This window comes from Amia ocellicauda, chromosome 3 (assembly GCF_036373705.1).
Source record: "Amia ocellicauda isolate fAmiCal2 chromosome 3, fAmiCal2.hap1, whole genome shotgun sequence".
NCBI lineage: Eukaryota > Metazoa > Chordata > Actinopteri > Amiiformes > Amiidae > Amia > Amia ocellicauda.
Window position 1 is genome coordinate 11,272,817 of NC_089852.1, and position 26,668 is coordinate 11,299,484.

Here is a 26,668-nt window from a genome sequence, read left to right on the forward strand (position 1 = left end):
GGAGTGTATGTTGTGGATGTTGCAGTGAATAAGAACACCCTGGAGATGCTGCAGTATGGGGTGGAGGGCAGCAGCACGTTTCTGGAGTGCCAGGCCAGGTCTCCACAGGCCTCCATCAAGTGGCACCTGCAGAAGGAGAACAGTGACAGGAAAAAAGAGGTAAGCCACGCCTTTTAGGGAGGCCTTTTAGGGACACCATCACAGGTGCTGGGGTTATCCAGAAGATGCCCAGTCTGTGGAGAGCAGTGTTCCTACACAGCCATGTCCGTTCTTCTCATACAAGGTGTGAGAGTGTCTGAAGTAATACATGCCATGTGCTGTTCAAACTGGTTGGTTTAAATTGTCCGTGTGACCTTACTGTATGTTTAATGGTCAACACCATTCAGTCTAAAGTAGGGTATCCTTGAAGGGAGACATTTCTAGACCCCGCACACACTGCAAAGGAGACCAAATCGCAACATATCTCATGCGTTTCTCTGACCATTCTCGAATGCAGCACATTCCAGTTAATGTACTTCATCTGGCCTTATTTACTTATTGCGCTTCAGATGTAGGAAATAAAAGCTTGAGCAAGTGCTTGAGCTGTGTGTGATGTATCATAGTAACGCCATGTAGAACCAAAAAACAACAACTAAATGTGTATTGAGATGATTATTGAAATGATAGGGAGTGCAGGACCTAGCAATGACTTCTTAGTCATATTAAGTTGGAACATTTGACTTGACTCAATGTGAAATTACATTCTGTTCGGGCTGGGATCAGGGAGGAGTGTCGTATTGTTGCCAGCAAGACCAGGAAACCTGCCTTTAAGCTGATTGGCACCATCAAAAAGCAGAGGGAGAACTTGGCACATCTGCTGCTCAGCCGCTTAGTCATTGCCCACAGGAGGTAAAGAAAATATCCTTTTTCTCTGAAAAGAACAAAGGATGTTCCGCCAGTGCTTTCTGGTGATCAAAACAGCAAGGGAGTGCTGGGCCTTATGGGAGATCAGTTCCTCTCCCATAACCGTGTGATGTCATCGTGAGGGTCACTCATTTCCTGGGAACAACCTTGATGACGAGCCCCAATTCCTGAACCATGCTCTGCCATCACCACGCATTACTTAATGTCCAAAAATAACAAAAGACGCAGTGGGCGAGGCGGCTGATGTAGAGAGCCGGTGTATACGCTGAGGTAATCTTTCCGAACAGAATGTGTCGCTAAGGCTGTGAACACTAAATTAATCAGATATTTAATCATCCTCACAGGAAAGAAAAAAAAAAAAAAGGAAGTTTGCTATAATAAACATTGTGAAAAGACATATTCCCTCTTCCGTCTTACCATTTCTACTGTTAAAATCTCATCCCGGACCTCAAAACTCTGAATCTGGAAAACATGATAAGGCAAGATGCTTTTAGGCAAAATTAGTTGATAGTAAATAAGCAGCAGCTTACTTTTGGTGGAAAAAAACAGATTTGAAGATGCTGTGCTTTTAATATATATATTTTTTGTATTATTATTTATTTATTTTTAACGAAAGTAGAGCACTTCGTTTTAGGGCATCATCAAACCATTAGTTGCTTAAGACCTGAGAAACATACATCTGAATAAGTCCAAATTATAAGATACCGGCCCTGGAGGAGCTTAGCTGGGCTGCTCTGATCTAGGCATTTGCTCACACTTCTGTCTTTCTCTAACTTCTCCTCACAGATGCGCTCTGATGGCCGGGTCCTCAAGACAGAGCAGGGCCTCCTCCTGCGCTCCCTGCAGCCCTCGGACGCGGGGCTGTACCAGTGCACGGCCACCGAGAAGAACTTCAAGCACACGCTTGTGCGGCTGCAGCTCATTGTCCTGTCCAACAGGGCAGTCAACAACGTGCTGGCCGAGACCGGAGGCCCCTTGGCTGTCCCACTCCAGTCCAGCGCCTGGACTCCCAGCGCCGGGCAGTACAAGGACCTGCTCCAGATCCTGAGCCAACCCGAGATGGGGCTCATCAACCAGTACTGTGAGGACTACTGGCAGCTGGGCAGCTCCAGCCCCAAGGACCCTCTTTTAGGAGCTATGAGAGGGAAGGAACTCAAGGAGCTCAAGGAGCAGAAGAAACCACGCAACCGCCGGAATCACGATGATCACACCCAGCCACAGCAAACATGAGGCGACCAAGCCCCAAAACGACAGAGACTCAAACAACAGAGAGAGAGAGAGAGAGAGAGAGAATCTTCTAAAACAAACTAGAAAAGAAATGGTTCCTTTTAACAATTGAAAAAAAAAAAAAAGAAAAAACACAGTATTTATTGTAGGTTGTACATAGTATGATTCTGTGGATTTCTTTGTACTTAAATAGAAGAGGCTCTTTGTGTATAGGTACCTTCTGGGCAAATATTATTATTATTATTATTATTATTATTATAAATAAAAATCTGCCTTTTTCATCTTTTAAAGAACATCACAAAAAATATTCTCTGTTATGTTAAAGTGTATACTGAAGTATACACCTCATGAAATTGATCTAAAAAAAGGGTTTGTATAAATTCGGGATGAGAGTCACTTGTTGATGAGGGGAACAGGGGTGGGCAGGGGGTGGCAGGGTGTAGGTCGTATCTTTGGTTTAGTTAAGAGTCGTTTCACTGATGCCATTGAACCAGGAACTCCCTCAAAGCTGTGAAGGACACTTAGCTCCAGCAATCCCCGGGGTTTACATGTGCGATACGGTCTTCCTCTTGATGTGGGAGCATCTGGACTGTCCAAGTGAGCGACTTCCAGGGTACAAGGAGGGGCTACTGGGCAGAGCTTTGTCCTGATGCTGTCCCTTGGGATTCAGTGGTGCACGTGCGGCCACGGCAACAGCAGCTCTAGAACCAGTATTTATTTGAGAAAGACGTCTATGAACTCATTGTTTCAGTAAGCCTTTCATAGCTGTTACAGCACAGCCATCAGATGCCACAAATGGGTATATCAGCTATTATTTAGATGCAATTTTAATTGGCTGATACCTTTTTCAACTGAACCAAAACTCTTCTAAGTCTTGTTTTTCTGTTTTTGTTTTTCATTCTTTCTTGACCTTTGTCTCATATTTTGGTACAGACAATTTTCTTTTAAACAGATTTTTTTATTATTATTATTATTATTATTATTATTATTATTATTATTATAATATATTATTTTGTCAGTAAGGAGTTCAGATTTTAACAATGTCCCAAGAAATAATGCATTTTAATGTTCTTTCCTACAACCAGGTGAAGGTCCTGTCTTTTTTTTGTTTTCCTTTTAAAGAGCTCCGTTAATGAGGTACAGGTCTGGCCTCTTGTTTCCTGTGTTGTTCCTTTCGGACCTGTTTAATTTAACACATTGTCATCATTAGGAAAGGAAACGGAGACATACACACTGCTTGGCGGCCTAAAGAATGAGACTTGGCCAAATCCAGAATGCAATGCGGCCAGCAGGGTGGCGACTGAAGCCCCTGTTTGAAATAATGTATGTACGGGTGTGAGAGAGCCACTGAGTGTAGTGTGACCCTGGATAGTGCTTAGAAATTGAAACCCTCAGAAAAGACTGGGGGGTGCAGGGAGTAAAACCACTTTCAGGCTGCTGAGTTAGAGCTTACAATGGCAATAAGATCAATGGAACTAAAACAAAAACAAAAAATGGCTGAGCTGTGAATAGACTTATGGGAAGCCTCAGATTTCTCTTATCAGCAATACTGCTTGTTCATACTCATTCTTCTAAAGAATTTTACTATTTACAGATGACCAACACATTTGCTTTATTTATCTATATCTATATATTTATATAGATATAGATATAGATATATATACACACACACACTGGGATTTCAAAGGAAAGTTACACATACCAAAACGTTTGGGAAGCTGGCTTTTCGTTGTGTGCATGAAATTTATATGTACTGTATATAAATATAACAAAAGAGGTCTGTAACCTGTAAATTCAATAACAGGACATAGTGAACTTCTGCTACCATTTTTTGTGAATAATGAACTGTGATATGTCAACACAAGGCCTGATGTAGAGACACTATTTGCTAAAGATATATATTAGATAGGACATTTTGTCATAAAGTACCTTGAATTTGAGTTATTTTCTACTCTTTCAGTTCCATTGTAGGTTATCAGTAGCAACCACTGCACCTGACAGCTCTTATTTGACTTAAGTTCAAATAGCAAGCTATTACATAAAGTAAAATTTGTTGGTATTTTGAAATTGAAATGTCTTTTTTTTGTTTTTGGCTATTTTATTAAGATTAAATTGCTGAATAAGACAAAATGCACAGGTGATGTTACTGTAATGGCTCTTGTGTAAATGATTTTTTTCTTTTCCCCCTCATTGTTGATGTTGCTAACTAATAAATTAAAGCTCTATATTTTATAAAAAAAAAAAAAAAGAAAACCTTTGTATCAGCTTTTTGGGGTTTCCTTGCATAAATGTGTTTTCCCATGCTGTAAACTGAACCTCCCAACCTGTGATAACTGCCTGGTATTTCATCTATGGATTAGGAAACTTGCCTTGTGAGTGTGTGCCAAAATATGTGAGATATTTCAGTTCACTAACCACAGTGTGGTATAGACATACCATCCCAGACAGCAAAATAGTTCTGGCCCAGAACAGTTCCAAATGCGACTGAAGAGCTGGCCCAGTCCGTATAGCAGTAGTTGGCCAGTGTCAATTCGCACAATGGGCCAAAACCAGCCCGCATCTACTGGCCTAATCCAGGTACCAGATTTTGGCCAGAACACAGATATATGGGAATGGTGCTGTTCCAGTTCTGGCAGGTTCATATTTTATGGCCCAATACTGGCCCAATTCTGATAAGCTTTTATATATGCTCCTTTTTTTATACACCCATATTTGATCCAAGCCCACTCCAATACCATGCCTGTTTTCTCCCTAAATATCTGTGACATAATGTATTATTATTATTATTATTATTATTATTATTATTATATTATTGAAAATATACCTTTATCCGAGAAGACAAGTTGCATGGTCTAAGAAGTACTAACCAACAATTATGTAAAAAATCTACACATTACAGAGAATAACAAAATAAGGTATAAAAGAGGATAGAAAAGCTAGGCACAATCTAAACCGTGCAGGAGGCATCTAATTTTTTTGTTTTAGATTTTGAAATATAAATGCAGTAGGCATATAGGTAATGCTCTTTACAGTATGTTAAATAATTGCATGTAACATTGAGCAATACTTCAACAAAACATTATAAAAAATGGTTCCATAAATAAAATCTACTGACAGGTATTGTTTATTTTACCAACTGCTAACCTGAAGGGAGTCACTTTGTGGAGAACCACAAAACACTCCCCTTTTACGTGTTTGAAGACCTGGCATATCCATCTCATACTGCCTCCTCTGGCACTGAAACAGAGAATATATTAAAATGACAGGTGCTACAGCAAGATTTGGACCCAAGTTCTACTAACTTTAAGGCTAGGACTCATGTATGATCGGGTATATCTGTCTCACACTGCCCCCTGTGGCAGTAAAACAAAGCACTAGTAGCAAAGAACAAAAATAATTTCAAATGACAACTGAACCAGGATTTGAACATATGGACTTCTCGCTTTAAGAAAAGTCAATATTTTGTATGCTCACAGCACTGCTGACATGAAAATGTTATCCAAGATCTTGAATATCAAACTCATTTTGTCCCCTCTGGCACTAAAACTGGACAAACAACACATTCTCAGAAGACAGCACCACAACCTCAATTTGAACTCAAGTCCTGCTAGCTTTAAGACCAGCACTCCACACAGAGCCACAGAGATCCACTTTCACATGTTCAAAGATCTGGTATATCTACCTTCCACTGCCCCCTAAAACAAAGCACTAGCAGCACACAAACAATAACATTTTCAGAAGGCAGGCAGGCAGGCACCTGAGATTTTAACCCATAACCTACCAGCACAAAGGCCAGTGACCATAGCTGTGAGCTACCATGGACTAACACCTTTTACCCTCCATGATCTTGTACATTACCTTCACACTTTCCCCCTTCTGGGCCTAAAACACAGCACCAGCAAGAAACATACAGCAGAAATTCAGATCCACACCCAAGATTTGAAGCCACTGCATTATGACCATATCGCCACAAGAACAGTCACCAAGGGCTAAACTTTGATTTAAAGAAAGATATGGTATATCAATCTCATGCTGCCCCCCAGGCACTAAACCACAGCCAAAACACTAACAATAGGATTTCAAAAGACAGACCATCACCCAGGACTTGTAGCACTCAAACACGTGAGTTACCTAGGACTTGTGGTTTAGGGGCTCAGTGATCTTCAATATCAACCTCATGCTGCCCCATCTGGGACTTAAACAGCACTAGCCATGCAGAATTGATATATGACAGCCCCTTACACAAGATCCCAACATAATTGTAGCACCTGACCTTTCAGGCAGGAGTTGAAGCAAGGCCTATGATTCTTATCAAGACCTTAACTCATTTGTCTTCCAAAGTTCCTTTAAGGATAATGATTCTGGTGCTCCTTTTACCAATACAAATGAGAGGTGTTGCTGTTTGGTGTTGAGGTGGCAACTGTCCGTTCATTTTGAGAAACTTACAAAGAGAGTGTTCGCATGGATTAATAAAAACAATCTATTTAGTTTTTAATTCATCCTTAAAGTTAAGATCATGGATGCTAGTTTGTTTATTTATTCAGACTGGAAACTTTATATTTTGGTATATTATAGCAGTAAACTAAAGTCACAAACAAATCGACTTATTTTTGCACTGTGCTGTATTGTATGTCCATGTAGCTAATACACAGTAAAACAACTAAACAGCATTCAGAACGAAGCACTGATTAGAACGAGAATGAAGCCGATCAGTATGATGAGGGGCCGGATTAAAACAAAACAAACGGGGGCAAAATCTGCAAATAAAAAAAAAAAGGTGATACGGAGTTGCACAACGAGCAGACACAGAGCTATCCTTGGTCACCCTGAGTGTACTGTTGGCTCTCACTTTGCTTTTCACCAGACATAACTACTTGCGGAAACTCACGCACTGTTTCAACAGGATGTAATTGCTTGACCTGCTGCCCAGGAGTTAAGGCTGCATCTACGGGGTTCTCAACAGCGGCAGACTGACTTCTGAGCCGGGCTGCACAGCCCCCCTCACCTCTTGGTGTTCGTGTGTCTTAACAGATTATGGGAGCTGTGAAGTGAAAGTAGGAAGAAACTGCTTCATTCTGAAAATTCGTTTAACACAGTTCGTCCAACAGTGGCCTTGTCCAAATTCCTCTGCCTTGTAAATGTAATGCTCAGGGAGATATGAATGTTGCATGTTTAAAATTGTATTGTGTTTTTGTTATTATTATTTTGCACAAGGAAAATACTGTCTACATATTATATTGTTATATGTTATATTGTGTAATTGTCACTTACACAAAATGTACATCATGTTTGGTAACATAATTGCGGGAAAAACCTTGTTTATTGATCATAATAAACCACAGTAAATCAAGAAATTAAGCCTTTAAACAAGACAGTCTCCTACTGTATTTAGCCTACTTTGATAATTAATTTACTAAGCATTACTATACCAGTATTCACTGTTTATTTTTGCATTTATATATATTTGTATTTATTTATTTTAATTTATACTTAAGAACAGAGTAAACAGCCACTTAACATGTGCCCATGGGAATCAACTGACGGATAGTAGAGACAACTTTGTGGTATTGTTAAAATAGCTGCTGTGTGCTCTCCCAGCCTGCCAGGAAAACAATGTTGTTTCCCATAGAAAAACATCTAGACCCACTAAACACTGTGGTGCCTGGCAGGGTGATTAGCATGACCTTCAGCGCCTCCGGAGTTATCCAATGCGAGTGCAAATCTTTCGCCTTCAACACAGTTTGCCTGTCTCCAAAAAGACTCAAGCGGAAGGCCACAGCGTAAAGCCTTAATTGTGGCCTCTGCTCTACTGTGGGATTATTGCATCTTCTAGGCGCCCTCGCCTTTGTTTTTCCAGACCCACTGTGGCAGTGGCTGTTTTATTGAGGCACCTGGGAGAAACTGGATCCCATGCGAGAGGCAGAGCAAATTTCCTCGAAGGGCAAAGGTCGGGAATCAGAGGGTCTGCCACAACGAGCTGCGGGAGAGCCTAGCAGCAGGGGGGCTTCTGGTTGTCAAACTCAAACCATACACTGCCAGACTCCTCTCTCACCTTATTGCACTTTTTATTGGAAACACAGTCGTCCGACGAGATGTGGGCGTCTTCTCTTCCCCGCCACTAACATTTCCATGGTCCCGGTCTGGAGCTGAAGAGCCTGTCAAGAGAAGTGACAGGTTGAGACCTTTGCCAACATCACATTGTAGCCGTGGTCACATATGGCTGTTTAACTGCAAAATTTTGTAAACGCCTGTTAGCAGAGACATAAGCAGAGGGTATTATATTCTGCAGTAGGTAACAATATATTACACCTCAAACCCCCACTTCTGAATAGCAGCAACTGAATATTATCCAGTGCATTTGCAGGCACAGCTGCTAAATCTCTGTAGGAAAGTGACTTAACCTTGCGAATATAACAAATGCTTTGACATTTTAGTCCACAGTACTCCATTTACCTAACTTCCCAGTTTGATCAATTGAAAGTTGAAAACCTTTCTTATTGAATCACAGGACTGGGTTTCTGATGGGTTCCATGCTAACTAACAATAGCCATGTAGTTTCTAATAGGGTAATAAATGGACATAAAAATATGTCAAATAACACAGTAAATGTGCTCAGCTTTAACAACACTAGCCTTGTTAACACAGTGGTTACTTTAATAGAAATGAATGTTAGGTTTAACCGGCCTGGCATTTGCTGACACTCCTCATTAGTATTTTGCTTGTTATTCAATGAGGTTATCCTGGGCAATTCTAATGAAAGTGAACTGACATATTTAAACTCTTATTCATCATTTACAGGGGACTGGGACACAAAAATTCACAGATGAAAATATCAAAAAGATTACAAGGATACTATATTAATATTGGATTTAGAGTAAGATATGATGATTATTATTATGATATCCTTGTCTTCATCGTCCTCATTCATGAAGCCTTAGTGGTATTTACATATTTATAAGGAATGCAACTGTTTTAAAAAGTTTTTGTTTGTGTGTGTAAACTAATTAACAACATGTTTCCCTGGATCTGCAAATCTAGTTTTGTTGGTTTTCCTTTTAGATTGGCTATTGCTTCCTGGAAACTGACAATGAAAACAATGAGGTTGCTCCCAACAAAACAACCTCTGGTCCACTACACAGAAAACAATTGACCTTAATTAGTAATAACAACACATCTAATCCATTACATAGCCGTATGGTGGACAATGATAAATGGACACAAGATGTAGTATGTCATGACAGTGTTGTATTAAGATCCTTGGCTAGCTCGGAGAAGAAAAGCTCCAAACCCATTAGAAAAGAGGAACGTGACAGGAAAAACAGCACATTTCTCGACTCTTTACAGGAATGTCTCTGAATTGTCCAAATTTACTTCCTCTACATAAGTTACTTGAAAAAACAACATCATCAGTGACGGAAAAACTATTACAAAAAGGCAGACATGAAAGACACACTTTAAAACAATAGATCAATGCTGTTAAATGTACTGACATCAAATTGAGTTAAAGTGATGTTCAGGACAGGCTACTCAACAATTTGTCATATGCAGGTTAAATTGTGCCCACAGATTCCCATGACCCTCCAGATCACCTGTCCTCCTTCATGACAGGCAGTGTAGAGTCCTGTTACAAGCTTCACGCACACTGTAGTGGATATGAGTGAGTGTATGTGTGTGTCTGTCATGGACGCCAGAAGCGGGGTCACCACAGACATTGCGGGGTTGCTGTGGCAGCAGCATGTGTGGTCTGTGGTGGAGAGACTGCGCAGTGCATGCGGCGTGGGGAACTGCGCAGTGGGCACTGTGTCACCAACTTTCGGTGAAACGTTTTGCATTTGCAGGCTATTTACCAGGACATGAATAATGAGAAATGATATTAAAAAGAGTCCAGATTAATCAAGTAGTACACACAGGCTGCCATTTTTCTTTCTGAGCAGAGCAGACCTCTTGAAATATTGATATAGTCTCTAGCACAGCTTATTGTCTGCAATCACTTACAATTGCATATTGTAAATATATATATATTTGGCAAATTGGTTTTATTCATTGGCTCTTTGTTGTCTGTAAATTACTGCTATGCCACTCTAATGTACAATTTGGGTATAGAATATATATTCAACACATTTATTAGTTACTTTATTATAATTTATGAATTACTTATTTATACATTACAGCATTTGTGCACTATGCAGTGTGTCAAGGGGCCTAGATTTAGAAACTGATGGTCCCTACAATTTCATTATACTCTGTGTCTGAACTTGGCCCTGCACTGCATACAGTGCCATTTTAACTACAGCATTTTTGACTTTCAGCTCCTCATACACAACTTATTTGCTACAAAACACCAACAGAGTGGGAACTCCACTTCCCAGCTCAACACTTTGCCTATCCATCACACACCCTTCAGCATGGATTATCTTGAACTCTTGTGTTCTGCACAAAGGTAGCCCTTGTGTTTTTTCTCAAAAAAGTCACTTCCATCACAGTGTCCACAAATCATCCTATTGCCACATCTCTACTGCCCTCTGCTGTTTACTCACGCAACACCACCCTCACATACCCTACACTCTTCAGGGAGCTACAGCTCTGGAAAAAATTAAGAGACCACTGCAAAATTATCAGTTTCTCTGGTTTTACTATTTATAGCTATGTGTTTGGGTAAAATTAACATTTTTGTTTTATTCTATAAACTACTGACAACATTTCCAAATAAAAATATGAATGGAATGGAATGGCATATAGAGATGCAGTGGTCTCTTAATTTATTCCAGAGCTGTATATAATAATTTCTCAGAATTAAAAAAATATATATTCTAAAGATTATATATTAGACTATAAATTCAGAACAGTTCACTTGAATCTGAACCTGCATGTGGGGGGCACAACAGCTTCGATCACCAATCTCAAAATTGTATCAACACTATGGAGAAAGACAACATCACTCTTTTATAATGACTCTCCTGCACTTTAAGCTGCCGGATCATACAGTCCACTGTTGTGAGCATTCCCCATCACATTCACTGTATACTGATGCTGAGAGAGAAGATCTTCAACACATACAATCTAGGTTACAACATGACTGTTCCATAAGCACTCTTTTGCTGGATATGTGAGCATCTTTTGCATCATTTATTCCCTGCCATGCTGTATATTCACTGTCTAATTAACATTCTTCTCCAATCCAATGATTCCTTTTGCATGACAAGCACCAAATCTCTCTTCCGCACTTCTCCTAACTTTCTCACAGACAAGCTATCACAGGCTTTGTGGCAGAGCCGTGACCCTCACATGGGCTCCGTACCATCGGAGAGACTCAATCCTCTTTCCGGGACAGCCTGTGGATAAGGCTCTCTTTCCCTCCCCAGATTGAGGTCAATGAGACCTGGCAGGTGAGACATTAAAGCTCTACTTTAAGCACCTCAAGAGATTTGGGAGTAAGCCACATAAAAACTCCTCCAATCTGCAAAGATAGTGTAAGAAGACCTTCGCTTCACTCTTATTTAGAGAATGCGACTCCAAATATAAGGCTTTTAAAACTAGAGCAAATGTCAATACACAGTTACAGTGTGGTCAAACAGGTCACACACGCCTACATCACCTGGGGAAGCATCATCGATTAACAATACTATACTCACAGTTGGGCATAGATGTGTTTTGAAACCATAGTCTTAAAAAGCATATGACATATACAGTATTAAATCTACACAGAAATACAACATAATTAATTTAAGCCATTTCTATACAGAAGCAGTCATAAGTTTACAGACCTCCATTTTAACGCAGTTCAATTAACTACAATCTTTAACTGTTCTCTGTAGGCTGAAGCAGTGGTCAAACTCTGAAACTATAACACTGATAAATAAGTATGGTTTAAAAAACAATATTTATTCAACTAAATTCATTATAATACTAACACTGTTTAAAATTAATGGTGTTAATACTAATGTCACATATACAGTATATATATGGAGAGAGAGAAATAGAGAAAGAATCAGTGATTCCATATGTGTCAGATATAGATTATAAATATGTCAGCATAATCTAAATTCACATTTTATGGAGTGACTTTTTTATAACTAATGTCCAAGCACAGCATGGTGAGATTCAAATTAAATGTTCAGAATATAGCCTAATATATAATCCGGAGAGCTTAGCTGCTTGAGAAAGAATGAACACAATATAAACATTTGATCAAATATTTGTTTAAATTCTGAGTAAAATTAGTACAAATTGCTATTATAAATGCCCTCTGTAGACAGATATTAGAGTCATTAATTGACTTGATTCAGACTTTTAACAGATGGCTCTAATATAGCACTAATGCCTCCACCTCATTTTAAGCTAAGCTTTGCTGCTTTTCCCCTGAATAATGGCCCACAAAATAAAACAATCAACAAGCAGTGTCCTTTGATTTATTACAGCACCAAAATAGCCCACTGACCAAAGCAATTAGGCATTATGTCATTTGAGCATGGACGTCTACCTTTTATACCGAATCATTTTTGTTCCCTTCTCATTACTCCTCTGACAGTCAATGATCTTAGTCACCCTGCACAGTGTATTCTTGCTTTATTTATAGATGCATGACACAAATCAAGCCGATGGATTTTCATTTATTGTCTTTCAACACTTTATGTCACACTTGCACACACCTTTGCATCTCTGTTCACATAAATTAAGATAAATCTTACTTCACATTAATAGTACTTCCTAAAATTATGTTTAAGAAATGTATTAATTCATGCTCAACAGTCTATTTTTCACATGAAAGCTGCTATGTTATCTTTTTGGGAATGGCAGGTAGCTAACCATTTTTCACTGGCCTCAAACCTGTGGCTCCCTGCATATCTTCATGGGCTGGCTCTGCCCCTGTTTTGGCACTTTGGACTACATTTCTGCCCTATCCCCCTCCATCCAAACATGAAACCCATCTTCAGAGCAGTTGGACCAATTAACAGCCTGTTATTTCTCCAAGCAGAGTGGGTGTTTGTGTATACAAGGACAGATAAGTACATTAGCTGTATTAACATCACCGCATTTCTGCATCTTCAGCTGAGCACAGCAAAGTCTCCCTAAATCTCTCCTTAATGCACCTGTGTCCCCCCCTTTCCCTGTCTCTTTCCCGCCTGCCCTTTAGTGTCCTGTCCTTGTACCCCATTGGCTCCCAGTGATCAGGTGACGCTAGGGGTACCCGAAATCCTTCTAAGAAGTACAAGACTCTGGCATTTGCAGGCAGGCGAGAAGCAATCGATGTCCCAGCTGCATCGCTGAGGCCAGAGTAGCCTGCAGACGATCAAACGGTCATCGAGGACTCACCCACGTTCCCCTCTCCCCCCTATTACTTTCCTTTTTTTCATAGAGAATATCATCCCCTCCACATTCAACCCTTGTCAGTCAAAATAAGTCACAACTTCAAGGGGACAGGATGGGAGCAGGTGCCAGTGCTGAGGAGAAACACTCCAGAGAGCTGGAGAAGAAGCTCAAGGAGGATGCCGACAAAGATGCCAGGACCGTCAAGCTGCTATTGCTGGGTAAAGTCTGCCCTTCAATGGGCCACCATCCTCGTTTCACAAATACAGAGGTTTTCTATTCTGAAGTCGAATGCAAGAATGAAAGAAGGCTAGATTCTGCTTTGAGGTTATTTGCTGTGTGGGCTTCAGCTACTTGTGGCAATTTCCAGTAGGGCATCCAAAGAACTAGTAGATATACTTGGCACATGATGTTTAATTTCAGCAGTGTGGAGTAGTGGTTAGGGCTCTGGACTCTGGAGTGGAGAGTTCTGGGTTCAATCCGCAGGTGGGTGGCAATGCTGTTGTACCCTTGAGCAAGACACTTTACCTAGATTGCTCCAGTAAATGCTCAGCTGTATAAATGGGTACAAATGTAAAAAATAATGTGATATAGTGTAACAACTGTAAGTCACCCTGGATAAAGGTGTCTGCTAAGAAATTGGATAATAATAATTTAGGGTTTACTTTTTTAATGGCAATTCCTAGTTACAAGTACTGTTGGTCTCATATTCATTGCTGTTGATTTGGTGACCTGCAGGTTCTTTGGAGGGAAAACAAGGCAGTAGCAAGACTCAGCCTCTGTAGCTGTTTTATAATTTACCACTTTTTCTGTTGACAAAAGTAGGGAATCTGTGTGAAACAGGCTAAAAATACCATTATTCTTTCACATAGTCATATACTGATAGACCCAAACTGAAGCAGGCTTATTGAATTCAAATCAAACATTAAAATTATGAGGAATTGATAATGGTTATGAGTATCAAATTGTTATTGAGCAAGGATTTAGTCTGGTAGAATGACTTTCAGTTGAAAAGTTGGTTCTGATGAAGTGTTGATAAGCAAATTGGAAACATGTATCGGATGAATGCTACCATTTCAAACACAGCTGAAAGGAATAAAAGACGGACCACATACTGAGAACAAACAAACAAAATGTTTGTAGTATGTAACAGCTTGTTGCATTTCCAATATTCCACCTGAGGTTCTGTAGCAAATGTGTTTTTACAGTAGATGCTTCTTCAGAAGAGTAAACTTTTGAATAAACTCAGCATCAGAAGAAAAATCTCTTTAAATCACCAGAACGCTGTAACCATACTGAAATCAAAATACTTATGATATTATGTGATCATTTTGTCATCTTGATTTTCATTGTTTTTGTTTAATGATAATATTGGTTTCTAAAACTGCCTTTTTCCTCCATATAATTCAAAATCAGCAAACACTGATGGCTCCAAAAATAATCTATAGGCCTTTGCTAGTTCAGCAAATTGTCCCCGCTACCAGCTTCAAAGGTTGCAAAACTGTCATAATTCTGTCAAGGTGATCCGCTTTAAAAACATTCACTGTATTTGTGCAAAGAGCCAAACCTCCTACCAAAGTGTTGTGTCTTCATAAAATTCAGCAGCTTAAAAAGCAGCAAAAAAGCTACATACAAAAGGCTGTACCATTAAATTGAACAAACCTAAAATACAGACCTACAGCTCCAACAGCTTAATGCGTGACTGCATTTAAAACTTGAACATCTTCAAACAATAGCATACCATCCCAGTTATGTTTAAGCACACTAGGAATCCTTCTAGTAATCCAGCAGCTTACAACAGTGTTACAACAGTGAGAACATGCTATGGCCGAAACCAGACAAACCAATTACTCCAGTGTTGTTCTTCTAAATACCTCAGAGACACTCACTTAATTAAGCTAGGTGAGTACAAACATACAGCTTATCCTAATACTCTCTCTTGAACGTGCTGCAGGATGAATACATATATGAATGTAGCGAGAACTCTGCTCTTTGGTGTTTTCTCCAACACATTTGGGGATTTTGCTTCCAGCTGAAGCCTCACGTCCGTCTAGTTCTGTAAATAAAATGAGAAGGTCGATCCTGAAGGTCACACTACGATCCTCTGGGGATGAGCAGTGACCATGCCCCTGGGAAGATTATTCACACAGTCATAACAGTTTATATGAGTCAAATTAAGCAAGATAAATTATTTCCTCCTTCCTTTGAAAGGAAATATAACACAGGTAAATAAACAAAGCTGTCTCATTTTGTGCCAAGAATATTAACCTCTAGATCACCATGGGCCTCAACTACACTCTCTGTATTCTGCTCAGCAAGCAGAATTGTACTGGACTACAAGTGTTTCTTAGTTAAAATAAAGAGACTATGACTACAATTATAGATAGAAGTAAATGCAGACTGCATTAACTCCACAGGACTCAGCGTGGCACATAAGTCACATACCAAAGCCTAGTGAATTGGGATAATATATTTTTGTCAAGTCTGTTATATTTTTATGACATTATATATATATCACACTTGCTTCTTAAGGGTTAATATTTATTTCCTGAAGTCTTGCTGAGCTGTGTTTTGCAAGCCTCATGTCACAGACATACAGGGGAGATTTTTCCTTCTGTCTGTTTAACAGAGACAGGCGGAGAGGTCACAAGTATAGCCAATTCTGTGGAATGATTAAATTTAGCCTGACAGACAAGCAGACAGATTCACAGTGACTCAACGTGAAAAGAAGGGACATTTATGAACTCAACAGTCTCTGTACATTGGAGACAAGCCTCTTTCTAAGAGTATACAGCTCTGGAAAAATGAAGAGACCACTGCAAAATTATCAGTTTCTCTGGTTTTACTAATTATAGGTATGCGTTTGGGTAAAATGAACTACTGACAACATTCCTCCCAAATTCCAAATAAAAAGATGAATGGAATGGAATGGCTGCCATACAAGTAGAGATGCTGATTTAAGAAACAAATTGCAGCTGTCTCTTAATTTTTTACAGAGCTGTACATGTATTTCTTTAAAATCAGGCAGTAGCAGTGCTTGTGAATGGGTCTTTATATTCTAGCTGCAGATACAATTTTGGTCAAAATCTGTCAAGATAGAATACATGGCAAAAGGCATCGCCTCTGTCCTTTCAACTACTGCAACATGCATTCTGGGTGCTGTCTGTTTTCTTTCATTTTAAATATACAGTAATAGAATGAAAGTAATAGTTTCCAGCCTTATACAGTGGACTATTAGAGGCAATGCAACAAAACAGACAGGCCAAAAAAGAGGCCATTCAAGAAAATGCGAAGGTGAAAGTGATGTTTGTTTGTAGTTAAGGTATATTTATAACTTTTCAGGGAAAAACAAATCAGCAGGTTACTGAAGTAAGGAAAATATGTAAGCAGATATTCAGAACAAACCAGTAAAGAAACCAACCCTGTGATTTACAACATGAACATGTTCATACTTGTTCAGTTGGCTTCCCTAAACCTATCACTTAGCAAACAAGGGAGTAAACAGCTGCTTGTGGCCTCTACATTGGGCAAACAGGCCATATGAAGAGATCAACTATTTCCTACACAGTGAAACTGAGACGTGAGTGTTATTTCAAAAGATTCCACATATTGCATGAATCTATGAAAGGTGAGAAATCTCTGTAGGCCCTGACCAGCATTTATTTGGTGACTCACAGCTCTGCAAAATATGCATCATGAGACATAGATGTGCTTAAAGACTTCCCTGTGATGTCAGTCTATCCATGTCCTGATTTAAAAGGCTTAGGTCAGTGATAATTAGCTTGGTCTGAGCTTAAGAGAATCCTTGCTACTTTTGAAACCCCTGCAGCAGCTCTATTTCAATACTGTGTGAGGTACAAGAGCATAGATGGATATTCTTCATGGCCAAACAAAAATTACACTGAATCCCTCCAACCACATGTACCTGAGCATAAGTATCAGCATTATCACATAATGTATTCTCACAGATGTTTTCCTCATCCAATCCAATTTCATTAGAACACAAACAGTTCCCTATGAAGTATTTTGTACTTTACACCCAGTTTGTAGCCTCAGATTAACTTTCAATAACAAAGTTACTAGTAGTTAGTAGTAATTTTTATTATTTTAGGGTAAACCATTTATTTTGCCTATACTTCTGATACAGTGTATTCTTTTATTTCCGTTTTACATTAAATATGCTATAGAGTTATGGTTGCAGATCTGTAAATACACTGTTAATGTGTATAAATAAATATACAGGAAAATTTCCCCACAAGAGGGCAAGATGGCACAAACTTTTGCTAGGATGCAAAAAAATGGTTTAATAGAGCTTCACAATTTAATAACCAGTGATGACAGACTTTGAATTCATCATGTAACTATTTGCCAGAAGTATATTAAGTTTATAATGATGTTCTATAAATATGCAAGTTGCAGAGCACAATAGAACAACATATGCAGCAAAGACAGGCGTACATTGTGCATTGTTCATTGCTCTATCCCAATGAGCACGTATGGGAACGCAAAGCTCTGCTACATAATGTCATCTCACTAATTTCCACTACATAAACTGAATGCTTTTTTTTTTCTAATGCCGACACAGCAGAAAGATGGACTTTGAGCTCAGATCCAGCATTTTGGGTCAGAATGAGTAAGCTGGAGGATCTTAATTTCTGTGTTGTTCCTGTGTACATTGTGTGTGGCCGTGCACAGAGAGGGAACATCAAAGCCACGAGGATGGGAAAGACCCTCATTATTTAGGATGCCCTTGAGACAGATCACAGGCCTCATTGTGCCAGTCAGGCCAGGCTGTCCCTAGACTGGCATCCTGTTCCCATTTTTATCCCATACTCTGTCTGAAACAACCCAGGGCAGACTGGTGGGACAAGAGTGGGACTTCTGTTGCCTACAATTACAGATAACCCCCTAGATACAAACATAGGCAAGTTTTCTGTTGTTGCTGTGTTTTTTCCATTCCATTGAGAAAAGTATCAATCAATAGCAATACTTCAAATAAAAAATGTCTCTGTGTCTGCCTACTCTGCAAAGTACTCCCTATCAAAGAGACAATTAGAGTGCCTCCAACAGTTATCCAGTCTGGGACTGCTTTTATCAATTATCTTGAAATGAAATAACCAGGTCAATCTTCCATATCCAGAAATTAATTGTAAAAGTATATATTTTTTAAAACAATTGTTTGACATGCTGTGGACACATTCATTCATGTTCCATCAAAAGAACATGCAGCAGAGCTAACACCCTTGAGCTACTGAAGTCACAATGGTCCCTTGTCATGACTCATGAGCGATGAAAACCACTAAATACTATAGGTTAGCTGCACATGAAGGTGACATCATTCAAGTGGCATTATGGGAAGATGATATTCCTTCAAGTGGCCTTTCTTTCGTCCTGTTATCAGATTAAGTCTGCTAATTAAATGGAAAATGAGACCAAGAGAGCTTCTGAATGGGAGGCGAGGTGCCCCCCAACTCACCCACAATAGAAAAGCAAACCTTGAAGGTATGAGGCGGCACTTATAAGAGTTAGACTGGAGCACACTGGATACAGATTCAGTTGAAAATGGATGGTAATATTTTAAGAATATACTACTTGAGACTCAGGAGAAATTTGTAAATTGAGGACCAAAAAACATTGGCCAAAATGGTTTAATAGAAGTATGCAAAAAAATATCAATAGAAAGAAAATGTTGTATAGTGCATACAAAAGGGATAGAGACTAAATAAAATACAAAGAATATGTTGAACTGCAAAGAGATCTTAATAAAGCGATCAGGAATGCAAAGAGGGAAATAGAAGGAAATTAGCTCTTGGAGCTAAAAGTAATGCAGAGTTTCTTTTAAGTACTACAACAGCAAGAGGTCAATAAAGGAGGAAGTGAAACAGATAAAGGGAAAAATGTAGGTATCCTGGAAAAGCTGTATTGGAAACTGTAGGCAGTCAGGGTAATGTAAGTAAATGGATTATGAACTGGTTGATGTATAGGAAACAGAGGGTGTCGATTAGAGGAGTTGCTTCTAACTGGAGTTAGGTTGTTAGTGGAGTTCCACAGGGATCAGTACTAGGGCCTTTGCTTTTTCTAATCTATATTAATGATCTGGACTCTGGGTTAGTTAGCAAACTTGTCAAATTTGCAGATGATACTAAAATAGGTGGCTCAGCAGATACAATCTTGGCAGGTTATTCAAAGGGACTTAGATAATATTCAGTTGTGGGCCGACACCTGGCAGATGAAATTCAATGTGGACAAGTGCAAGGTATTACATGCAGGTAACAAAAATGTCCACTTTAATTACACTATGGGAGGAATAGAACTGGATGAAGTAACTCATGAGAAAGACCTAGGAGTCTATGTGGACGCCTCACTTTCTCCATCCAAAGAATGTGGGGAAGCAATAAAAAAGGCAAACAGAATGTTAGGGTATATTGTCAAAAGTGTAGAATTTAAAACAAGGGAAGTACATAAGAACAAATGAGAGGAGGCCATTTGACCCATCGTGCTCGTTTGGTGTCCATTAATAACTAAGTTATCCAAGTAATGTAAGACTGTACAATGCACTAGTTAGAGCTCATCTGGATACTGTGTACAGTTCTGGGCTCCACACTTCAAGACAGATATCGCTGCTCTAGAGGCAGTTCAAAGGAGAGCAACCAGACTTATTCCAGGTCTGAAGGGAATGTCCTACTGAGAGACTGAGGGACCTGAACCTTTTCACCCTGGAACAGAGAAGACTACGTGGGGACTTGATTCAAGTCTTCAAAATCATGAAAGGCATCGACCACATCAAACCAGAGGAGCTTTTCCAGATCAGCAGGGACACACGCACCCGGGGACACAAATGGAAATTGGGCTTCAAGGCATTCAAGATGGAAAACGGGAGACACTTCTTCACACACAGAGTAGTCACAATCTGGAACAAACTCCCCAGCGATGTGGTTGAAGCTAAAAATTTGGGAACATTTAAAAATAGACTGGATAGGATCCTTGGATCACTTACTAATGGACACCAAACTAGCACGATGGGTCGAATGGCCTCCTCTCGTCTGTACACTTTCAGATGTTCTTACAGTGAGGGAAAAAAGTATTTGATCCCCTGCTGATTTTGTACGTTTGTCCACTGACAAAGAAATGATCAGTCTATAATTTTAATGGTAGTTGTATTTTAACAGTGAGAGACAGAATAACAACAAAAAAATCCAGAAAAACGCATTTCAAAAAAGTTATAAATTGATTTGCATGTTAATGAGTGAAATAAGTATTTGACCCCTGCGACTTAGTACTTGGTGGCAAAACCCTTGATGGCAATCACAGAGGTCAGACATTTCTTGTAGTTTGCCACCAGGTTTGCACACATCTCAGGAGGGATTTTGTCCCACTCCTCTTTGCAGATCCTCTCCAAGTCATTAAGGTTTCGAGGCTGACGTTTGGCAATTCGAACCTTCAGCTCCCTCCACAGATTTTCTATGGGATTAAGGTCTGGAGACTGGCTAGGCCACTCCAGGACCTTAATGTGCTTCTTCTTGAGCCACTCCTTTGTTGCCTTGGCTGTGTGTTTTGGGTCATTGTCATGCTGGAATACCCATCCACGACCCATTTTCAATGCCCTGGCTGAGGGAAGGAGGTTCTCACCCAAGATTTGACGGTACATGGCCCCGTCCATCGTCCCTTTGATGCGGTGCAGTTGTCCTGTCCCCTTAGCAGAAAAACACCCCCAAAGCATAATGTTTCCACCTCCATGTTTGACGGTGGGGCTGGTGTTCTTGGGGTCATTCCTCCTCCTCCAACATGGCGAGTTGAGTTGATACCAAAGAGCTTGATTTTGGTCTCATCTGACCACAACACTTTCACCCAGTTCTCCTCTGAATCATTCAGATGTTCAGACGGGCCTGTACATGTGCTTGCTTGAGCAGGGGGACCTTGCGGGCGCTGCAGGATTTCAGTCCTTCACAACGTAGTGTGTTACCAATTGTTTTCTTGGTGACTATGGTCCCAGCTGCCTTGAGATCATTAACAAGATCCTCCCGTGTAGTTCTGGGCTGATTCCTCACCGTTCTCATGATCATTGAAACTCCACGAGTTGAGATCTTGCATGGAGCCCCAGACCGTGGGAGACTGACAGTTATTTTGTGTTTCTTCCATTTGCGAATAATCGTACCAACTGTTGTCACCTTCTCACTAAACTGCTTGGCGATGGTCTTGTAGCCCATTCCAGCCTTGTGTAGGTCTACAATCTTGTCCCTGACATCCTTGGACAGCTCTTTGGTCTTGGCCATGGTGGAGAGTTTGGAATCTGATTGATTGATTGCTTCTGTGGACAGGTGTCTTTTATACAGGTAACGAGCTGAGATTAGGAACACTCCCTTTAAGAGAGTGCTCCTAATCTCAGCTCGTTACCTGTATAAAAGACACCTGGGAGCCAGAAATCTTGCTGATTGATAGGGGATCAAATACTTATTTCCCTCATTAACATGCAAATCAATTTATAACTTTTCTGAAATGCGTTTTTCTGGATTTTTTTGTTGTTAGTCTGTCTCTCACTGTTAAAATACACCTACCATTAAAATGATAGACTGATCATTTATTTTTCAGTGGGCAAACGTACAAAATCAGCAGGGGATCAAATACTTTTTTCCCTCACTGTATGTTCTAATAAAGGAACCAAAACACAAAGGCTATTGTCAGAGAGAGCAGCTCAGTATGGCACCACTTTGGCATCTCATGAAATCCACATATTGTTCCAGCCCCAACCGAGGTGGCCTTTCGGCGGACATTAATTAGGGATTGGCTCAGTCTCTCACCGCACTGTCTAATCTTTTATCAGCAGGCAAATGATGTCATGCATTAATGTTCCTGTACTGTGTTTTCATCCATACGCCTACATGCAGTTGAAGTCATAAGTCTTGACACCCTTAATGTAATGTATTGTTATTTTTTAGATTTATGTCGTTTAATATATGTTGTTCATGAAACTAAATATGTATATATTTTGGGAATGTGCTGCAATGGCATTCAGGCTAGAGACATTTGTAAAGAAATCCAGCTGATTGAATTGAGTTAACTGGGACAGGAGATGTGCTGTAAATCCATAGAAATCAATATTTGGTGTACAGGATAGGTATTCAGTGTGCCAAATCAAACACAACCGATCTTCTTTGCCACGGTCTTGGCACTTTACTTGAGAACACGCAAAATAAATTGCAATTAAATTATGTGAGTAATGGTACCGTAGTCTATGTTTGCGGATTCTGTTATAATGCAGAATAAAAAAATAACTTTCTTTCCGACCTTTATAAATATTTCACAACCCTTGCATTTTTTTCTATGCAACAATACTAAACAGACGTTAAATCATCATAACATTGTATAATACTATTTCAAGTGGTTTTAAATGATACATTTAAAAGATAGTGGAAGATGTAAATACCTTTAGGACGAATTCACGGTTGCTTTTCCAACAACATAAAGGAGGCGTGGGAGAGGGGTCTATTGTCGATTATTTACAGGTGTGCCCGTGTTTAATAGATCAATGTCTGAAAAAAGTACACACATCTAATAAATGTTAATTACTTCAAAAAAAAGAAAAAAAAAGGAATGTTTTACCAATATTTAGAAATGTATTTTTTTACTGCTTCACACATTTTGGAAAGGTAGGTGTTGCCACCCTGTGGCAATTCTATGTATAACATGCTGCCCTACAAATTGCCCTTCACCTGCATGTAATAATCTGTTGTTGTTATTATTATATTAAAATACTCGCAAATAACTCAAACACTATGAAATAATGATGTGAAAGGAACGTGATTATGATTAACAAAGTCAAACAGTTAATGTAGAAATACTTAAATAATCTGCCTGCCTTGTAATCGTCGCGTTAATAATCTGTAAATGAACAAAGCAGTTTTAGTTCAACGAGTGCAATCAAACGCCTTAACATGTTCACATGGTACATGGGTACGTTTGGAAAAACAGCATACTTTGCAAAGTGTGCAGATTTCCGTCATGTACACACACACAAAACAGCAAAGCTGAACAGTCATAAATATGTGTTATGATAGTTTATTCTTATTATGTAGCATTATAATCCGAGACACCGTCACAGAAATTCACACAGTACATTAATTACATTGGCATTATCATCATTCTCTGTCTTATTTCATGTTGCATATTTTTTACAGGTGCTGGTGAATCTGGGAAAAGCACAATTGTCAAGCAGATGAAGTAAGTGTTCCTCTTTGTTTTGTTGTTTTTGTTTGTTTGCTTTTGATATAGCATTAGAAACATGTCTTCATTGTATTGTTGCTACATAATTGCATGTTTTCCAAACCCTATGTGGAACAATAAATACATACAAATAAACCATCAGCTTAGTTTACCTGTATGTTTAAATTCTGTATATGCAAACCAGCTGTACCAAATTGTTTTCAAACTAGAAAATGCTGAAGTAGAAGAGTTAAATCAAAGCCTATAAATGACATTGCACTAAAGGTAACTTCATGCAGTTATATTCTTCCATAACATAAACCACTCTGACCCCCCAACTTATTTCCATCCAGAATTATCCACAAAGATGGTTACTCGCTTGAAGAATGCATGGAGTTTGTTGTGATTATCTACAGTAACACCCTCCAGTCAATTATGGCCATCGTTAAAGCGATGACAACCCTCAACATTGGCTATGGAGACACAGCCAGACAGGTGCAGTATGAGACAGGAGAAAGGGCTTTTCAAGATATCAGTGAAACCATAAGTCAATCTTGCCATCTCATTAACATAGCAATAAAGTATCTTAGTCATAAAACTCCTGAGTGACAACTATTGTCTTCTATCAAGTTAGAAAGTTATTCTACTCCACAGTGCATTACCATTCAACATACTGTAGCTGGCCACTTGGACTTCTCAGCTTGTATGATAAAGATTGTCTGTACAATTCTGGTTTGATGGATATAAGCTTGTGACAGTTTGCATGGTAAATTATTATTTTGCTTAATCTTTCCAATTCCTCATGAAACCGTATTCCTTGTCTTCCACATGTTTGTGCCTGTCAGAAAATGTGTTTTTTGTTTTTGTCAGAAAAATACATAAATAAATATAACAGTATTCAACAAATATCAATTATGCTTATAATATTTGGGGATCGTAAATACAAGGAATTTAAAGTGCTTCAAAAATAAATCAATAGACAGACTGAATGTTAACTGCAAGTGCTCTCACTCCGCAAATGTGTAAAATACTGAAAGGAAACCCAGGACAATTGTACAGCTTCCACCTTTCTCTTGTGGTTTCTCTGCACTTTCTTGTGCAAGATTACAAGTAGATCATGTCAATGACCAGAATACCATGCAGCTGCTCTGATAAAAGTCTGCGGTGGTTTCTGGCCCATCTTTGACAGTGCTCCTTTGTGCCCCCTGTCTGCAGGATGATGCCCGTAAACTGATGCACCTAGCTGACACCATCGAGGAAGGCTCCATGCCAAAGGAGATGTCCGAGATAATCATACGCCTATGGAAAGACTCTGGGATCCAGGCCTGCTTTGACAGGGCTTCTGAGTACCAGCTCAATGACTCTGCTGGATAGTATGTTCCCAGCTCAGCTCTCCTTTTGTAACACAAATTTCAAAATATCTATTCGGGAATAGAAGCTTCCTCAAGCTGCACAAGAAGCCTTTTAGAGATCCATTCCACTACGTAACGGAAAAATTATAGATTTCAAAAGTACAAAACAACTCTAGTTTTTTTTTCGTAACTCAGTGGTTAGTCTGAGTTTTGAGAATCACAGCTGCAAATGCTGCCTCGAATGGGAGATATGTTTCACTGCTGCCCTTGTCTCCCTTTCTCTCTGTTAGTTATCTGAACGACCTGGAGAGACTGATCCAGCCCGGCTATATACCCACTGAGCAAGATGTACTGCGATCAAGAGTTAAGACCACTGGTATCATTGAGACCCAGTTCTCCTTCAAGGATCTGCACTTCAGGTCAGTCTAACAATTGTAGCAGTTATTCCAGGAAATAATAGGACTAAAATAAGCTCTTCGGACATATTTTTCTCAGTCAAGACTATAACCCAAACCCTTATAAACCAAGACCAAGACCCACTGCACGGCAGGTAATTACTGGGCTGTGAGGATGTCCACCTATATATGACGGAGTACACCAGATAACTGCAGCTCCAGTATCAGCCCACTTTGTGGACCGGTCTCTGAACTCGTGACTCTGTTTTCCCTTAACCTGTAGGATGTTTGATGTGGGTGGTCAGCGCTCCGAGAGGAAGAAGTGGATCCACTGCTTTGAAGGAGTCACCTGTATCATCTTCATCGCGGCTCTGAGCGCTTATGACATGGTGCTGGTGGAGGATGATGAAGTGGTATGAAAATACTTTATTCCTCTTTTTCACTGTTGTATTGTCTGTGACTAGATTTTCACCTTCAAATGTTTATATACCCGTCAGTCTGAAAATAACCCTGTCAGTCTTAAAAATAACACAGCAATACTAATTTCAAAAGCATTCTCTGCTGTGGCCCTATTTTAGATTTACAGCAGGTTTCTTTCAGCCCCTAAGTCCTGTTCTCTACCTTCTTGTTTTGTTTTTTGTGTTTGTAATGTTGCCCATCTTCTGCAGTGTCCTCACCTGCTGCTCCTTACTTCTGCCCCCAGAACCGAATGCACGAGAGTCTCCATCTGTTCAACAGTATCTGCAACCATCGCTACTTTGCCACCACCTCCATTGTGCTCTTCCTCAACAAGAAGGACGTCTTCATCGAGAAGATCAAGAAGGCTCACCTCAGCATGTGCTTCCCCGATTATGATGGTCAGTAAAATTGCTTATTGGAGAGAATAAAATTGAACAGGAGATCACTGCATACTATATAAGACCAAGAGACCATTAGTTTTTACTGATAAAACAGTGTGTCACATAGGAAGCATGGGTTTTAGAAATGCCAACATGATATTGTAGCGTCCCACCCACTGTAAGGGGTTAATGGGTAAAGGCGGTCCGGTGGGAGAAGCGCAGAGAGAGGGGATAAAAGAGATAGGATGTGCTACAATGACGTCAGAAGTGGTGACTGACAGGTATTACCCTCTATATCCTGACAAGCTACGTGAGGTGAAAGTGAACCCAGACCGCAATGGCAGAGTGCTACAGAATGAGCCAATGAGCAGCGAACTGAAAGTGGGGTTCAGAGCGAGGAGGAGAGAGCCCTGGGAGACGCTGCAGAGATTTGCACTGGAGCTCG

At 39.7% G+C, this 26,668-nt stretch overlaps 2 protein-coding genes and 1 long non-coding RNA gene across 4 annotated transcripts in view; 2 read left to right on the top strand and 1 right to left on the bottom strand.

Moving 5' to 3' along the window:
• The window catches only part of LOC136736717 (semaphorin-3F), a 91,698-nt gene extending 87,142 nt beyond the window's left edge, over nt 1-4,556 (top strand). For both annotated transcript variants that reach the window (XM_066698136.1, XM_066698137.1), the window contains 2 exons: nt 26-159; nt 1,690-4,556. In XM_066698136.1, coding sequence (XP_066554233.1) covers nt 26-159; nt 1,690-2,133 — 578 coding nt within the window. In that variant the 3' untranslated portion in view covers nt 2,134-4,556. The remainder of the gene's footprint in view (nt 1-25; nt 160-1,689) is intronic.
• Nucleotides 1-23,604, bottom strand: LOC136736759 (uncharacterized). The gene is made up of 3 exons (XR_010811819.1): nt 22,862-23,604; nt 8,183-8,285; nt 1-126 (listed from the first exon to the last, which is right to left on the bottom strand). It is a non-coding gene; the product is annotated as an uncharacterized LOC136736759 (long non-coding RNA).
• Nucleotides 13,333-26,668, top strand: part of gnat1 (guanine nucleotide binding protein (G protein), alpha transducing activity polypeptide 1) — a 16,089-nt gene continuing 2,753 nt past the window's right edge. Inside the window, exons 1-7 of the mRNA XM_066698138.1 lie at nt 13,333-13,658; nt 23,613-23,655; nt 23,991-24,132; nt 24,853-25,010; nt 25,280-25,408; nt 25,668-25,797; nt 26,088-26,241. Coding sequence (XP_066554235.1) covers nt 13,553-13,658; nt 23,613-23,655; nt 23,991-24,132; nt 24,853-25,010; nt 25,280-25,408; nt 25,668-25,797; nt 26,088-26,241 — 862 coding nt within the window. The 5' untranslated portion in view covers nt 13,333-13,552. The remainder of the gene's footprint in view (nt 13,659-23,612; nt 23,656-23,990; nt 24,133-24,852; nt 25,011-25,279; nt 25,409-25,667; nt 25,798-26,087; nt 26,242-26,668) is intronic.